Here is an 18,035-nt window from a genome sequence, read left to right as displayed (position 1 = left end):
CAAGTGGTGAGGTCACTGTCCTCTTTTATACTTTCTTCCAGCTGCTAGAAAGACCCTTGCTGTGTCACAGGGCTTAGTCTGCCTCCATTCTGTATGTGCCCTCTGAGGAGTCTCAGAGGGCTACTGGGAGAGTTGGATTCTCCTTAATGGGCCATCAACACCTGTCTAGCCAATCTTGATGTAAATCTGTTTTGTCAGTGTTAGTTGCTCCTTTGTTGCCACTAAATGGCTGGCTGTGGGCATTTCCCACTTATCACATATTTCAGTAACAAATATATAGTAATACTTCATTACTTCACATACAATTCAACAGGAATTAATGTTCAATAGACCAAGACTTTTTAAATACCACCTCTCAAGGCATACATTGTTCAAAACATATCACAATCATATCACAGTGGTGAATATATTTTGAGGTACAGAGTATCAATGTGTATGTACATTTTGCAGGTCCATGGATCAGAGGAACTTGCTTGAATTCACTGTTTGTTAATGGACTTGCAAGCAAGCGAGGGCAAGAAAACAGGCAGATAGACTAAGAGGGATGCATAGGATGTCAGTGACTTGAACACTGAAGGATAAGAGTAGCTGATTGTTCGAAAAGGGAGAGCCAGGTACCAAAAACCAGAGACAGTGGATAGGGAAGAGTTAGGAGGGCTACCATGGGTGCATGTAGGTGAGAGAGTTACAGTCTGAAGGAGTGTTGTTGAAAGGAGGAATGGAAAAAAATGCTTGAAAGTGGCATGAGGAGTCCTTCCTGGGAATGATGCTATGGGTGACCTCTTGCCTTGGATGGACTCCTCAAGAGAAGCCCCTTCTTCAGAATCTACAGCACTACAGTTTGTGGAAAAAGTGCCAGGCCCCACTGCATCTGAACGTGCCTACCCCAGCATGGGACCCAGGTCTGCACCTCTTGACAAGGCCACTGGCACTTCATGCAAGCTGTTACAATGTCTGCATGCACAGACATGTGCAAAGACTACTAGGCCTGTTTTGCTTTCCTTTGGGCAGCATGCCTTTGGGATACAACTGACATCAGAGATGGTTATACCTCTTTTGTAGTGTGTGTATGTGGGGAATGGGGAAGAGAGTGGCAAATAGAGACTGAACACTAAGCCATCTGCTGGCTGTGAAAAACTTGCCCAAGTAACTGAACTAGTACCGAAGACAAAAGAAAAACATTTTCAAGCTACTTGGCAGGGGAAAATGGAGAATTACACAAACCAAAATTAAAGAATTGTGAAGAGTTGCTTACTGTCCTAATATAGAAACTGAAGTTAAATAGGGAAAATGGGTTGGCTCAGATACAAGATTTCTGATGTCTTACACTCAACGTTCTGTTTTGTTTATGCAAATCATGAGCCGTAAGTTTACCTTTCATTCCTTTACCCATTACTGAGCTTCAAACAAACATTCCATATTCATGTTATCAAACCTACTCAGATCTATGTAAATACACGCAAAATATCAAAAAGCAGCTTGAGGAATTGAATTCTCCCCCCCCCCATCCAACTACTGTGCTTACCTTAACTCTGCTGTTGCTGTAAAGGATTCATATTCGGTTATTGAGAAGACAAGGAGAAACCCCTCCCCACTGCGGAAGTAGTTGTCTCGAATAGCTGCATAATCCTCCTGTCCCGCTGTATCCAGAATGTCTATCTGGAATTCATCCCCATCCAGAACTACTTTCTTTCTATAACTGTCAGCCTTCGTAGGTTCATAGTCTTCTACAAACTGAGGAACATAAGAAGGGGGGGGGGGGGAGAATAAAATCTACAGTACCCCTGACTCTTTCCGATGTGGCACTCCTCCCTTTGGATATTTGCTTCAGCGCATTCCTCTCCACTTTTAATGGCCATCGTAAGCTGTATATATACTCCCGAAGGGCCTTTTTATTTTAATCATTGTCAACTATTTAATGACAGTTTTATGGCTTTAGTATTTTTAACTATGAGAGAGAGTCTGCATACCAACAGAATGTAGCCAACAGAAGAAGCCATTGCTACATGGTAACTGGTAAACTATGAGTTTATTCCAGAATAAGCTAAGGGCTAGATGCTCAGCCAGTGTAAACTGATATAGCTCAAGAAGTTCTGACCTTCTCTCTCAGATGTAGACCTTGGTACGGTTATAGTCTTTGTCACCTCACAGTTAGAATGCTGAAGTGCCCTCTGCATGGAGATGCACCTTAAATCAATTCAGAAGCTGAAGCAGGTGCAGAACACAGCAGCTCAACTATTAAGTGATGCATATTGTTATGAGTACGTACATCAGTGCTCTGTAATCTGCACTAAATGGTGAATGAATTCTAGGTGGGGTTTATGGTATTGGTTCCGATCTACAAAAACATAAGCGACTCAGATACGCAGTGCCAGGCAACCATACTGTTCCAGGCACATCTTTGTACCAACTGTGGTCTGAGGTGCTCCAGCCGGGGTCACTACACATAGAGAAAGAGAAAGAGTTGCCACCAGAATGTTTACTATGAGAGCAGCTTGATTCTGGAACTTACTCCCCTAACTTGGTACAAAATAGTCCACATCTGTTGATCTTTAGGACAGACTCCCAAGACCATCCATCGATATACCTCTTGGGGTTTTTTAGTGGGGTGTATTTTAGTGTGTGTTTTTTTCTTGTAATGACTGTTATCACAAAGAGTTGTCAGAGTGCCTAGAGTAGGGGCATAGGCTATTTAAAACAGAACTATAGATTGCATTTTTCACATATTCACTGGAGTTGTGATCCTGCCTTTTAACAGATGCACATGACTTCCCTGAGTACACCTTGCAAAATTAGCTACAGAACAAACTGATTTACAAGACATCCATCTGCAACCTGAAAGCAGGCTTGAGCTCAGTATATTAGTACTAAAGAACTAGCACAAAGGGAGCCTGCAATCTTCTTTGTATTGTTTCTTCATCAACATCTGCCTCAAAAATAGGTAAGAAGAAGAACGCTTACTTCTACTTGAATCCTAACTTGTCTCAAAAAACCTCACAGTTTAACTGCACCATCACCACTTGAGACAGTGTGGTGGACTGAAATAGCTGCTTAAAATAGCCTGCATTCCCTATTCAACGCACTCTTTGCACTTTGTCTTTAAAACTTACGAAAACTGCATTTAATCCCTGGATAGACAGCATCAGACTTTCTTGATGTGCCAAACATCTTTAGAAGAATTTTACTCATTGCACAAGGAAAATCCAGCAGAATGACTGTCAATTATTCATGGAGCTTAACAAGCAATTTGTGCTAACTCTTCTTACCTCATCATACATGAACTGAAGTGTAAGTGCTGATTTGCCCACACCTCCACTGCCAACCATGATTACTTTGTGCAGGGCCATAGAACTCTGGTTCTTGTTCTTGCTGGCAGCCATCGTCTTGGTTATCTACAGTTGTCAAGTGCCAACAGCTGCAGGAAAAAAAGATAGAAGTAGTCACATAAATGAAGTATACAATATTTTGTAAGTCTGTACATGGAATATAACAGCATCCTTGGTGTTACAGAGACAAAAACACTGCTAAACACCTCTAGCAATCAAAAAAAAAAAGTTATCACATTGGAAGAGTCTGCACATGGTATGGCTGAACCATTTTGCATGTTTTCTTGCCACACTACATTTCATTTAGGATAACCCATTGCCATTTATTGTAAGCATACTTTTTAACTGTTCGTGTTGTCAGAAATAGGAACCAGTATTATAGGCCTGTTGAAAAATAGACTCAAAGTCTGAAAAGAACAACTTTCAAGAGGTGGTGATTAAAGTCTCAATTCAAAAGAGTTTAATCAAAAAAACGTATCTTCTGGACAGGGACTACACAGGAGACATTTTCTGTGGAGAGGAGACTTCTGCCTCTTCCCCTTCCACCTAAAAGGTAGAAGAATGGTCAAGATCATGCTTATAATAAACTATAAAGATATTATGATGACATTATTAACACCTTCCTAAAGTATTTCTCTCTCAATGTTTTGCTCTTTAAAACCTATAATCGGACAGTAGTGCTATGCCTTAGATCTCCCTAAAAATAATGGGATTACTTTTGCTGTTATTGTCTACAGACAAATTAAAAGCAGCCAACGATCAATAGCAAATCTTGGCAGACAAGACAGAAAAATACATTTAACTGAACATCTCTATTAGTTATGACATAACACTATTGGTTTTATGTAGTTCTGCCGTCTCTTTTTGATAATCTCTTTGCTTGTTTGATGTTGCAAGTCTAGTTCTTCATTCCCAGGTCTCTCTTGTAAACAAGAAGGAGGAAATGCTAATCACAATTTGCATTCCTTTTCTAAAGTGACTGGCTAAAATAAACCCGTAACAAACCTCCATACTTGAACATGGAAAAAGTTACCCCCAGACACAAAACTACAAGCAAAGTAAGTACTGTGTGTAGGGCAAACTGAATGTTTAAGACTTTCACTTGTGACAGATGTTCTTTCAATTAATCCTATTCTATCACAGACTAGCCGGAGGAAGGGAAGAAACTAAGCCCCACTATCTCCTGACTCAGATGTCGCCAGGTTACCATGGGGCAAAGGTGGGGGCAGGGGGGAGAGAAGAGATAAGGTTTAGTGGCTCCATTTTCTTAAACAGGATGTAACCAACATCATCAGCTTCATGAAAATGCAGGGATCTGATGGCCCAATGATAGTGTGCAGATACAACTCAGAGAAAATCCTAGATATTTTTAGCATTGGCTGTCAGCCTGTGGAGGTAAGCATCTCGTAAGTCGGCTGACAGAATCACAGTTCTGATAGACTCCACTTTGAACCATTTGGGAGACAGGGACATGCTGATTTAGAGTCCAGGATGAATAAGTTGCTCACAAACTAGGAACCACCAGGTTAATGGAATAAATATTTATATGGTCCAAAAGACATATACAGCGCAATACAGATATACAAGGACAACAGGGTCCTTATCATGAGGACTTTAAAATTAAGGGCTTGATCCTTAAAGTCAACGAAATCACTCACTTGAGTAGTGGCTGCAGGGCCAGGCCCTAAGTGAAAAGACATAAGCAATGGCATACAATGGAAGAAGGGAAGGAGAAAAAGAATATTGACAGAGAAGGGAGATTTCAATGGAAAGTAGCTCCACCAAAATGAGGCTGGTGTAGCCAACTTCATTCCAAGAAGTTTGGAAACACCGCTTTTGCAAGAAATAGGACCAATCTCCAACCAGATAAAAGTCACTGATCAAACAATTTCAGAATGGCATATCCAAGACTGTAGAAAAATGAGTTCCAAGAAGACCAGCATGCAGCAAAATAGCATGTAACGGGACAGACTATCAAACTTTATGTTAATGCAATAGGAAATCGGGGTGCTCAGGACTTAGTCTCACCTTTTTTCCCCCTTGCCTCCAACGAAAGGAAGATCTGCTTGTGTTCCACTTGATGTCAGCTCCCTGACACCACCAGTCTGTTTGCTACCCAAACAATCTCCTCTGTGCTCTGCCAGCCCTTACTTTGCCTTGCAGGACAACAATAGGTGTACCCCAATCCCCGAGCTGCCTTGAAGCATTCCCCTGCAGTGTCAAGACTCTCAGAAATTACAAGGAAACAGTGCATACACCAGCTTGTTTGAGTCAACTGACGATTAGCGCCAATATAACATCACAGCACTGAGATATATCTACAGTGAAAACAATCATAAGATTATCATCAAAAGCTAAGATTTAAGAGATCATGAATAAGGATGATGATAGGAACAAATTCTTACATGTAAAACAAAAAAGTACAAAGTGCTTCCCAGAATCTAAACTTTAACATGCTAAAACCTTTGTCTAAAGTAGTTTCTCACCTAAAGCAGTCACCCAGAGTCTCCAACCAACAAAGCTGGGATTCCTCTTACTGCATTCATGAAAGTGCTGTCCCTTTTGCTTCCTCGATGAAGCACAGAGAGGAGTTCTTTTGCCTCACTGTATCCCCAGAGTTAGTTATTTTGTCCCTAGGGTCAAGATGACCCCTGTGGTTTATTCCTGGGGTGCTGACCAGTGTTCCCTCTAATTTCCCCCCTACACGAATTAATTTTGTTATGTGCACCAATATGGAGGTGATGTGTGACACATCACCTTCATATTGGGGCACATACTAAAATTCGTCTGGTGGGGGTGAGGCTGAGGGGTTCGGAGTGTCGGGGGGGCCTCAGGGCTGGGGCAGAGGGTTGGGGTGCAGGGGGTGAGGGCTCCGGCTGGGGGTGCAGGCTCTGGGGTGGGGCCGGGACTGAGGGGCTCAGGGCTGGGGCAGAGGGTTGGGGTGAGGGCTCAGAGCTGGGGCTGGGGCAGAGGGGCTCTGGGCTGGGGCAGAGGGTTGGGGTGCAGGGGGTGAGGGCTCGGGGGTGGGGCAAGGGATGAGGGGTTTGGGGTGCAGGAGGGTGCTTAGGTGGGGAGAGAGGACTCCTCCCACCTCTCTCTCCCTGCAGCAGCACCTGGGCTGACGGGGGGGGGGGGGGCGCGGAGGGGGAAGGAGGTGCCCCAGCACCACCGCAGCAGCTTTGGGGCTGGGGCCCCGGGAGAGGTGCCCCTTCCCCTGGCCAGTCCGGGCCGGGGGAGGGGCGCCCTGGCCCTGACAGGCCCAGGCCGTGGCTGGGTTCAGGCTGCCCCTTCCCCGGCAGGTCCTGGCCGGGCGGGTTCCCTGAGTGTCTGCGTGGTGCTAAACAGGGTGCTGCACGGCCGCACAGCTTACAGGGAAATTAGGTGCTGACTTCATGCTGACTTCATATCCTCATGCTGACGTCATATGCAAATAGGCTTACAATCCTTATTTTACATGTGAACCAAGGCAGACAGGTGAATATGCATCCTTTATCTGGTCAAAACCTCCTTGTCAACTCTGCTTTGATTCAGACTTTAAAATCTCTCTCTCTCTCTCTCTATATATATACACACACACACACACAGCGCTCCTTAAATGTTATCAGTACATACATCTCACAATGATTATGAGCATCAGTATGACAAGCTTTTATTAGAGCTCTCACTTGGCCCTCTTTGGATAACTACTATGAAAGAAATTTATTGGGTGTAGTGAGTTTGTCACCTGTCAGGAGTCACTGTTACAGAACAGTGAACCCTTTGCCAGTTGGCACTGAGGAGTTCTTAGAAATGTGAAGAAAATCTCTTGCACACCACATTTGTTTGGCTTGTGTAGGGGAAAGGATTTATCTTATGCAGTATACAGTGGCTTGTTTAGATGTTTTTACATATGCCTATATTAGATATGAGGAAGAAAGAAGCTAGCTGTACAATGTGTGAGAGAAAACAGGAAAGAGTGGGCAGTAAACAATGGCCCTTATTTGAAAGTGTTTCAACAGAAGTAGTCTTAAAGAATTCCCTTTTGCCCAATTACAGGAGTTAATTAGGCTTTCGATAAATACTGGATACTAGAAAGGAAGGTGGCTTTTATAAAAAAGCCTTATTTTTAATCAGAGTTTTAACATACAATCACTAACGTGAGAGACTGCGAAATGCCAGTGTGCCTCTGCTATTTCTGCAGTAAGGTACCACACATTATGTCCTTATAGAGATATAAATGTTTTTAAGTTGCTCAGCACTAGAGAAGAGTCCTCCTCTGCACAAAACTAAAAATACAACCCTGCTTAAGTATTAAATGACAATTTAATACTCACTCATGTGAGAGAAGGGTTCATTAAAATGTTTGCTCAATTAACTTGGCAATTTATGCTAAGAAAAGTGTCAAATAAGGTTTTGGATTTCATACAGTCTCTCAACATATCTGCTGCACACTCCAAAATCCAGTACATGCAGCTCCAAGTCAGGGCAGCGTGAGCCAAGAAGACGCATCATATTAAAGCTTCATAGAGATCTACAACTAAATCCCTCCTGTTCCTGGCTGCCCATCTCAAGCAAGTCACACAAGCTTTTAAGAACTGGATTCCTGCTCTGTGCATGGAATTTCTACAACTGTGCAGCTACAGCCAGGGCCGGCGCAACCCATCAGGTGACCTAGGCGGACGCCTAGGACGCTAACATTTGGGGGGCAGCGACCGGATCTTCGGCCGCCCCGGTCGTCGTCGGTATTTCGGGGGCGGGACCTTCCGCCGCCTCTGTCAGTGGTGGTATTTCAGGGGCGGGACCTTCCGCCGCCTAGGGCGGCAAAAAAGCTGGCGGCGCTCCCGGCTACAGCTGGGCGATTACAAGTGGCCAGTAAGATGAGTAACTGGTTATTTACAATCAAAATCAATGTATTTATTGCCACAGACATTTGCACACTGCATACAGCTGCCCACACAATTATGTGCATGTTACTTAAGAAAGCCAATTATTGGGAGCCAGTGTATGTATGGCTCTTTATACCCAAATATGAATACTGGGCCCTTGCCCACAGGGCTTAGACCACCAAAAAAATACACAAAAGTGGGAATACTGCTCTTTCTGCAGAAAACTACTCCCAAAGAAGGCAGCAAACGTCATTTGCTTTGCAGTTTCCTCTTTTTTAATGCAATACATCATTTTGTTCCACCCTCAATAACTCTCCATCCCAAACAGCAGATTAATGTTGAAAGGCTTAGCAGAATTCGAAATGCCACAGACACAGTGACAGCACATGTGCAGTGTCAGTTAAAACAAGACTGCATAACACACTGCAAGTTGTGCAACAGGGAGCCATCCTTTAGTGGATAGGAGACAGAATGGTTTTCTCCTCACCCCTCTTTAATTTGTCTGGGGCAATTTGTTTTGTTTCAAAATCTCTACCCACTTTATCATTTGGTTGAAGTGTAGGGGAATGTCAGCAGCCTCCATCATGAGAAACATTTGTACTTACAGACAAGATCTTCGGATTGTTGTCTTTAAAACTTGTTTGACTCTAGGTTAAGGCCATAAGAATTAGAAAAAGCAGATTTTGAATTCCTTTCAAAAAGAAAATTAAACCTCCAATTCTCTGTTTTAATAGGAAACATTTGCTATGGAATTAGGTTCACTAATCTTGTTTTTGTAGCACCTAGAGTAGACAGCTTAAAGAGACCTTTGCCTGAAGCAGTCTAACACATCGTCCACTCTGCACGGTTACCACAAAGTCTAGCATTAACCTCTTGTGCTATTAGTGCAATTTCTCCCCAATACTGTTAAGTTTCTAATCTAATAGCATATAAACAGGTTTTGCTTTGATAAAGAGTAAAAACAAACATACTAAAAGCATTTATTACAGTAACAGGGTTTCTGAGTTACTTACACTCCAAGATGACAACACCTTAGAAAAAAGATAAATGAAGTCATAGGAACTAAATCAGATACAGGGTACAAATGCAAGAGCCATTTCACAAAACAATATACAAATGAGTGAAAAGCAGTGTTCTCTAAAACAGACACATTATTCTGAAATGCAATTAAATCAACCTCCCCTGGAAGAGGGGGAAATCAACACAGCATCCTCAGGAAGCACTTGCGTTGGTCCTGAACCTTGCAGTTTAAGTCATCTGCCAAGAAATTTGCCTTGCTAACAGGGTGAAGAATGGTATTAAGGGCACTGTTCTGAATGAATATTCCCACAAACCATCTCCTAGTGAGAACAAATCCCGCCACCCCTTGCTGGGCTGGATAGTACCTACCAGCCATGTTTTCCCATAAGCAAATGATGGTTCCGTTACTGACAGGTGAGTAGAGGACTAGTCTTATGGGTATATCTGTCCTTTGATTTGGGGACAGCTAACTAAGTATATTGTGAAGTTTGGACCACTAAATAAGTGAGTCTCTGATAGACCCAAAGGTACTTAAGAGAAACTTAAGTTCACTGCAAGTACATTTCAGGTTGATCTCAGTTTACCTTTAACCCAATGCTCTGAAACACAGCAAATGACATGTAGAGCTTAAATTGCACACAAAGAGGAAACCTCTTTGAATAACCAATTGTTAGGTAGGGAAAGACTAACCATCTGTGAGCGGAAGCGAATAGGCAGGTAGAATTTTTTTCTGTGATGATCTGAAGCTTTTCATTTGAAAACTCTGATTAAATTACAGTAGGTGGCACAAACAAGACTTTGCCCAGGAAAAGGACCCTAAGGGGCCTCTCCCACTTGCTTCCCTGCTCTGAAAATAAAAGAGCTGTTCAAACAAAAGACCATCAAAGGGGGTGCTAGTCCATAGGGGACATTATAGTCTCACATGAAACTTCTCACAGCTATACTTCTGGCTAAATTGGCACTGCTGCGATGAATGCAGCGGTGTCGATTTAGCGAGTCTGGTGAAGACAAGCTAAATCGATGGCAGAACACTCTCCCATCAAAGTCTGTACTCCACCTCCCTGAGAGGTGGAAGGTAAGTTGGCGGGAAAGCATCTCCCGTCGACATAGCACAGTGTAGACACCACTGTAAATCAACATAAGTTACATTGAACTCAGTTACGTAACTTTCGTAACTGAACTGGCGTAACTTAGGTCAACTTACAGCGTTAGTGTAGAGCAGCCCATAGTGCTTGCTGCACAAGATCTACTGGATTCCATTACTGGTCTTCCAAAAATTCTTGCCAGATCACTTTTTTAAAAAGTAAGTTAAACCAACTGGGCAATCAATGGGAGGTTAATATTCCAAGACTGCTTGCAGAGTTTCCTAACTAAACCCAACCCTAAGAAGTAAAACAAAAAAAGAAACTACAAATCACAGAACAACTGTGACATTTGCAAACCATCCCTCTGCTCATAAATTACACCCCTTTCTGCTACCCCTTGTCTTGTCTATTTGGATTGTAAACTCTTTGGGATAAGGACTGTCTATTACACATCTTTGTACAGAGCCTAGCACAACAGGGCTCCATTCTAAGATGCCCCCTAAGAACTACTGTAATATAAACAGCAGAAAGAAAAAACGAGGGCAGTTATGGGAGTAAGGCCTTTTTCAACAGTTGTTGGAACACCAGATCCGCAGACTAGAGAACAAGTCTCGCCACCCTTTCTCCAAAATGATTAAATGGCTTCAGAGTGGCTCTTAGATTGTGAGGCACAGCATTCAGTTCAGCTCCTACTGTATAGATCTGTAGAGACCATTTTGTGAGAGCCTACATTTTGAGCCAGATTTTAACATGCAGCATCCCTTTTAGTTTATCTTTACTGAAAGATTCACGTACTGTTCCATAAACATTAACAACCTTCCAGAAATACAAAAGCAATACAACTGCAAAATATTTTCTTCCCAAATACTTAGCAGAAAATAAGATGAGTACAAAAAAAGGATACTGCAAGCATCACCAACTGTTACAGTAACTGCCCTATGTTTTACTGGATAAGGAATTTACACCACAGACCATTTCAAACACTTTTATAGCCTCACTAAACAAAATCTTAGCTTTTGTTCATTTTAACTTTTCTTTTGTGACTCATAAGTCCATACATTCATATAAATACACCCAAATAGTTTGAACAGACAAGAAAAAAAAAAAAACTTAGAATTTTGCAAGTAGAACAAAAACTTGGGTACCGCTCTAAAATTCTACTTTTAGCCTCTGAATGCAGTGGCAGAAACTGTCAAGATTAATCTTGTTCTTGTATTCTTGCTGTGCAACTGATACCCTTGAATGTTTCTTTTTGTTGCTACCCCGCCACTGAAAGCAGCTATTCTATGGTTGTTGTTTTTTTTTTTAAATGGGAATCTGGAATTGCATGGCTAATGACGGAAGGATTTAACAAAGCACTTCTGTTCAAATACCTGCATCTCCTATTTGAAGATACGTTTAACCCATTAGCTCCAAGAATAAAGATTTCATGACATCAAAAGCAAGTTCAGCAAGAAATCCTCACTTTCCACTACTGCAATGTTTCAGTGATCAGACCTCTGCAGCAATTATAATACTTAGGTCCTGTCTACACAGGCAAGTTTCTGTGCAGTAAAGCAGCTTTCTGTGCTGTAACTCCCGAGGTGTACACACTGCCAAGCCACTTAGTGCGCAGAAACTGTGCAGTTGTAGTGCTTAAAAAAAAATAAAATCCCACCCCAACGAGAGGCATACAGCTTTCTGCGCCGGAGTTACACTGCCGCGGTGCCAGTGTAGACACCGTGGTTGATTACAACGCTGTGACTGGCCTCCGGGAGGTGCCCCATAATGCCTGTTCTCGCCTCTCTGGTCATTGGTGTGAACTCTACTGCCCTGCCCTCAGGTGACCAACCGTCATCCCCACCCCGTAAATTCCTTTGGAATTTTGAAAGTCCCCTTCCTGTTTGTGCGGTGATGCGCGCAGTGATCTCAGCGCATCTTTCCAGGTGGCCATGCCTGCTCCATGCACCAGGCGATCCCCCGCTTGGAGCAATGCTCAGTTGCTAGACCTCATCAGCATTTGGGGAGAGGAGGCTGTCCAGTCCCAGCTGCGCTCCAGCTGTAGGAATGATGATACCTACGGACAGATTTCACGATGCATGACAGAAAGGGGCCATGACCTGGACACATTGCAGTGCAGGGTCAAAATGAAGGAGCTGCGGAACACCTACCACAAGGTGCAGGAGGCAAACCGCCGTTCTGGTGCTGCGCCCACGAGCTGTCGGTTCTACAAGGAGCTGGACGTGATACTCGGTGGCGACCCCACCTCCACTGCGAAGACCACTGTGGATATTTTGGTGGCTCGCCTGCCAGTCGAAAGTGGACCGCGCCAGGAGGAGGAAAGCTTGGATGAGGATGTGGAGGGGAGAGGGACCCAGAGGCAGAGGATGACTCGGAGATCAGAGATGCATGCAGCCAGGAGCTCTTTTCTACCCCAGAGGAGGCTAGCCAGTCACAGCTATCGAATGTTGGCAAAGCGCAAACAGGAGAGAAGGCCTCTGGTAAGTGGATTTGATTTTGGGAATTGCTGAAGCGAGTTGCTGGGGGAAGGAGGGTTGCAGAAAGCAGGCTTGTCTCCCACCGCATGCCTCGTCTGAGTGGTGGAACAGGCTGTTGATTGACTCCCTCACTTCAAGGGAATCTCCCTCAGAGATCTCCAGGAAACTCTCGTGTAGATACTGGGTAATCTGCTGCCGCAGGTTCTTCGGCAGAGCTGCTTTGTTTCTTGCCCCATTAATGGTAACTTTCCCATGCCACTGTGCCGTCCCGGGGTGTGTGTGAAACCATTGCTGCACACAGGCGAGCCGCATGGGGGAAGGGCGGAAGCCGCAGTCTTGGAGAAGACTCTCCCTTGATTCCTTGCTCACCCTCAGCAGCAAGATATCTTCCAAAATGATCATATCTTGTGGAAAGTGTGGGAACAGGAATGATTATCAGGCCCCCCCATAGTGCTGGTTCTCCCCAAGAGCCATGTGCCCAGTGTACAGCAGGGTCCGGGAAGAGTGATTTACCCTGCCCCTGTGGCTACTCACCATTTTGGGGGTCTTGTGGCTCATGTGTGCTTGCCTGGGGTCAGCCAGTTAGTGACAGGTGTGGGAGTACTGGCTGTGTTTTAAAATCACTGAATCAGTGTTCTCTGTGTTGCAAATAATACTGCTTCTGTAAAATGTCGTGTTTAAACTTCACAGAGATGACCTTGGGAGCCCAGCCTCCCTCTTTGTTATCGGTGGCTGAACGGCTGCGCAGAATTAGAAAGCGGCCAAGAAGAACTAAGGAGGACTTTCTGTGTGATGTTATGATGCACTCCGCCACCAAGAAACCGGAATGGAAGGAGTGGCGGGACAGTGAGAAGAGGGACTGAAAGGAGAATGCGGCATGCCAGAATGAAGCCATGGAGCGGCTCTTAAAGGTTATGGAGTGCCAAGCAGACATGCTCGAGGCAATACTAGCTCTTCAAACCGAGCAGCTACCAACACGCTCTTATCAACCTCCTGACTCCAGTCTATATGCGCGGCATTCCACTCCTCCCCCCTCACAGTCCAGCACTGCGGACTCCCACTACCCACTGCACTCAACACCCATCCCTCTCCAGTTTGGCTCTGCTGAAGTATAGTACCCGCTGCATTGTATTCCAAAGGAGAAGGTTGGATATGATCCCTGGACATACACAAATCTTGAGCCACCCCAGGACCCCACCTCCTCCTGGGACCTTCCCTTCTACCATCCTGCTCAGTGCTTATGGGGTTTTTTTTGTTTGACTCTCTCCTCTGGTGGTTGTTTTTTTAAATAAAAGAATTGTGTTGCTTTGAAAGCAATCTTTATTCTATTAATTGAAAGCAAACAGAGCCCTGCAAAGCAACAGACAGTTCTGTTAAGCCTTCATATTGCATCATCTGCGCCAATCACAATCACCTCCTAGCATTACAAGCACTGCACTCCTGAGCAGAGCAACAAATATTAGTGGCTTTCAGCTTCATAAGCCATGTCATTAAGGGGTATGTGGGGTCTCCCAGAATCACAATGGGCATTTCAACTTCCCCTATGGTGGTCTTCTGGTCTGGGAAGAAAGTCCCTGCTTGCAGCTTCCTGAACAGGCCAGTGTTCCGAAAGATGTATGCGTCATGCACCTTTCTGGACCAACCTGCGTTAATGTCTGTGAAACGCCCACAGTGATCCACAAGTGCCTGGAGAACCATTGAGAAATACCCCTTGCGATTAATGAACTCGGTGGCGAGGTGGTCTGGTGTCAGAATTGGAATATGTATGCCATCTATCGCCCCTCCGCAGTTAGGGAAGCCCATTTGTGCAAAGCCATCTACAATGTCACGCACGTTGCCCAGAGCCACGGTCTTTCGGAGCAGGATGCGATTAATGGCCCTGCCGACTTCCATCAACATGAGTCCAATGGTAGACTTTCCCACTCCGAACTGGTTAGTGACCGATTGATAGCAGTCTGGAGTAGCCAGCTTCCACAGTGCATTCGCTACGCACTTCTCCAGTGACAGGGCAGCTCTCATTCTTGTGTCCTTTCGCCGCAGGGCTGGGACGAGCTCACCACACAGTCCTATGAATGTGGCTTTCCTCATCTGAAAGTTCTGCAGCCACTACTTGTCATCCCAGACGTGCATCACGATGTGATCCCACCACTCAGTGCTTGTTTCTCAAGTCCAAAAGTGGCATTCCACTGTGGTCAGCACCTCCATGAATGCCCCAAGCAATCTCATGTCGTAGCTACTACGCGTGGCGACATCAATGTCACACTCCTCTTGCCTTTGTAGTTTAAGGAATAACTCCACTGCCACTCGTGACGTGTTGGTCAGAGCAAGCAGCATACTGGTCAACAGTTCGGGATCCATTCCTGCAGCCCAAAGAGGCAGGGTGCGCAGTACACAAACCATTGAAAGATCACACCAAATGCGGACGGAAGCACAGGGATTGCTGGGATGTGAAGCAATGCATCACGGGGCACTGGGACCGGACCCAGGATGCCCCGCGACCCCCTCCGCCTTCCCACAACTCTTAGTGGCAGAAGAGAAAGAGGTGCTCTGTGGGATAGCTGCCCAGAGTGCACCGCTCCGAATACTGCAAGTGCCCCAAGTGTGAACACGCTATTGCGCAGGCAGCTGACAGCGTGAACACACAACAGCGGTTTCCCTTCAACACTCTCCGAGCGGCGCTGTAACTCTGCCAGTGTAGACATGCCCTTAGTTACATTAGAGTAATCAGACTGTGTAGTACCTCCAGTTGGTGGGTCATTCACAGGTTAAGTATGCCAAAAGCTGTAACTCAATACACACTCTTAATGAGAGACACGCAAGTCTTGACTTTGCATGAAGCACAAGGCCAAAGCTGAAATGCCTCTACCATACAAGAATTATCTATATGCCCTGCAATCACAATGTACAGTGCATTCTAAAGCAGTTTTAGAACATGCTTGAAGAAGTTATCTTTACATGTTGGGCAGATATCTTTTGTACCGTGAGACATTGTTTATAGCAGAAGGATAGAACATACAAACTGTCAGAAAGCTATAGTTTAGGATTTATGCGTTAATCAACTTAGTTCATTTAAGCAGGTGCTGGTTCAGGAGGAAGAATGATTTTAAAAAGGCCACCATTAAAGGAAAGTATCAGCACAGCCCAAGTTAAAGTATTCAATCTCTCTGTTTTCTTTTCTTTTTTTAAAAAAAGAGAAAACAAAAGCTAGAGTACATTAATACTTTAAAAATATTTTATATAAATTTATGATCTTATCACTATTGTGGTCTCACTACGATCACATGGGATTATCTCTGTTCTATCTTGCTGTCCTGCAGACTGCATTTTATAGATATCTATTTTTTTAATTTATCCACATACACCTCTACCCCGATATAACGCGACCCGATATAACACGAATTCGGATGTAACGCGGTAAAGCAGTGCTCCGGGGGGACGGGGCTGCACACTCCGGTGGATCAAAGCAAGTTCGATATAACACGGTTTCACCTATAACGCAGTAAGATTTTTTTGGCTCCCGAGGACAGCGTTATTTCGAGGTAGAGGTGTATATTCCATCAGTGATTTGGAATCTTATGCAATATACAGAAATTCAGTACACCTTTAAGGGTGAACTCAATCTCCTGTGTCGGACCCTAGAACTAACATCTTTGTAAGACAGTCAACAAAATGAATTCTGTTGTCTAACAGTTGGATGGCATCCAGTTTCTCTTTCCGTAATATTACTGATACTAAATCAGCTGGGAATCCTTCAGAGACAGCCTCTGTCAAAAGACTCCCCACTAACACCAATATATGTCCTGCTCAATGGCAAATATGCAAGTTAAGCCAATTATCCTGAGGGCTCTTGTCCCCACACCTATATTTTAATAACAGTATATAGTAGGAGATAGTAAGTTCCATTGCTTTTTATAGCCATGTAACAACTGTGACAGTCCCAGATGACTCATGGACTCCAAGAAGCTGCTTTCCTTATATCTTATTCTATATCAGATTGTTATATTGGCATATTGACTTATGAAGATGCAGTCATCTAGTCTTTCCAGAAAGAGCTTCATTACATGGATACAACAGATAATCTTAGTTAGCCAACATGGATCCCCAAGTTTGGGTCATGAAAGAAAACCTCCTGTAAGTACAGGCATTAAAATGCTGGGATATGTAGGTAACATCTACCCTTGACAGACTGAAAGTAAATTTTCTTTATCTAGGCAAGAAATTTACAACACAGTTAATGAATTGACTACACTGTTTTACTTTTTACCCAGCAGTACTCTTGAATTTTACTGGAACTATTTAAATCCAGTTGCTTAACATTCCATGATTGCACCCAAAAATAGATCAGTTAATTATTTTACACTTTCTGCATTAAACTGGAGCATTAAAAAGCACACAATATATATTCAATCAGTGCATTTCCCCACCCTGAATGCAAGCCAGATTTCTTTAGAAATCATGTGCTGAAATACAGATGACTGAATCTTTCTCTAAGCAGGAGTGCCATTAAAATTCAGCAAAATATAGAACTGATAACAGCAGGCATTTACTTACGGAAACAGATTCATAAGAAATCAAAACATTAGAAAATCTCCCATTCCCGCTGTTATAATAGTTAATCATCTAAGACATCAAAAAATAGATGTGACTTTAAGTTATGAGCAGCAGTTTCAGAGTATAATCTTGAAAGTAAATTACAACAACAGCCTATGAAAACTACAGTCATACAAAGTATCCAAAAGAGATTTGATACAGGTCTGAAGGAGGGTTCCATATCAATTGAGACTTTGTTAGCATAGTCACCAGAGGTATTTTTAGGATCTGTTTGTCATCTCACATGGTCTTTAATATGAGCAATTCTAAGTCACTGTTCTTTGATCTGTTTTCTTGAATCTGGAAGTGAATCTTTATGTTGTATGAATTATATAACAGATGCACATACATCCTTTTGTAATCTTCAAGATTCACATCTGAGGAATGTTTGAATTCAATACTACTAAACTTTCATTTAGCTTCTCACCCACAGACGTCAAAGTAATTTACAAAAGGAGGGCAAGTACAATTAGCCCTATTTTACAGATGGAGAAACTTGGTCTCCTGACCACCTCCCATAAGTTCTTCCTGCTGAAGTACTCCCTCTCCAGACTCATCCTTCAGTGGAGGTGATAGAATTGATGTTGCACACTTCCCTTTTGGAACAGCAATGAAGCCAGATTTCCAGCACCAGGTATTCCAGGTGATCTGCATAGGACCATGTGCTTGGAG

General features: G+C 43.7%; 1 protein-coding gene across 3 annotated transcripts in view; it reads right to left on the bottom strand.

The window, feature by feature from the left end:
• Positions 1-18,035, bottom strand: part of RALB (RAS like proto-oncogene B) — a 64,884-nt gene that overhangs the window by 10,754 nt on the left and 36,095 nt on the right. For all 3 annotated transcript variants that reach the window (XM_065413170.1, XM_065413169.1, XM_065413171.1), the window contains exons 2-3: positions 3,267-3,415; positions 1,526-1,734 (exon numbers count right to left, since the gene is read on the bottom strand). In XM_065413170.1, coding sequence (XP_065269242.1) covers positions 1,526-1,734; positions 3,267-3,380 — 323 coding nt within the window. In that variant the 5' untranslated portion in view covers positions 3,381-3,415. The remainder of the gene's footprint in view (positions 1-1,525; positions 1,735-3,266; positions 3,416-18,035) is intronic.

This window comes from Emys orbicularis, chromosome 11, assembly GCF_028017835.1.
Source record: "Emys orbicularis isolate rEmyOrb1 chromosome 11, rEmyOrb1.hap1, whole genome shotgun sequence".
Taxonomy (NCBI): Eukaryota; Metazoa; Chordata; order Testudines; family Emydidae; genus Emys; species Emys orbicularis.
Note: the sequence above shows the minus strand (reverse complement) of the source record. Positions and strands in the feature narration are given on the sequence as shown.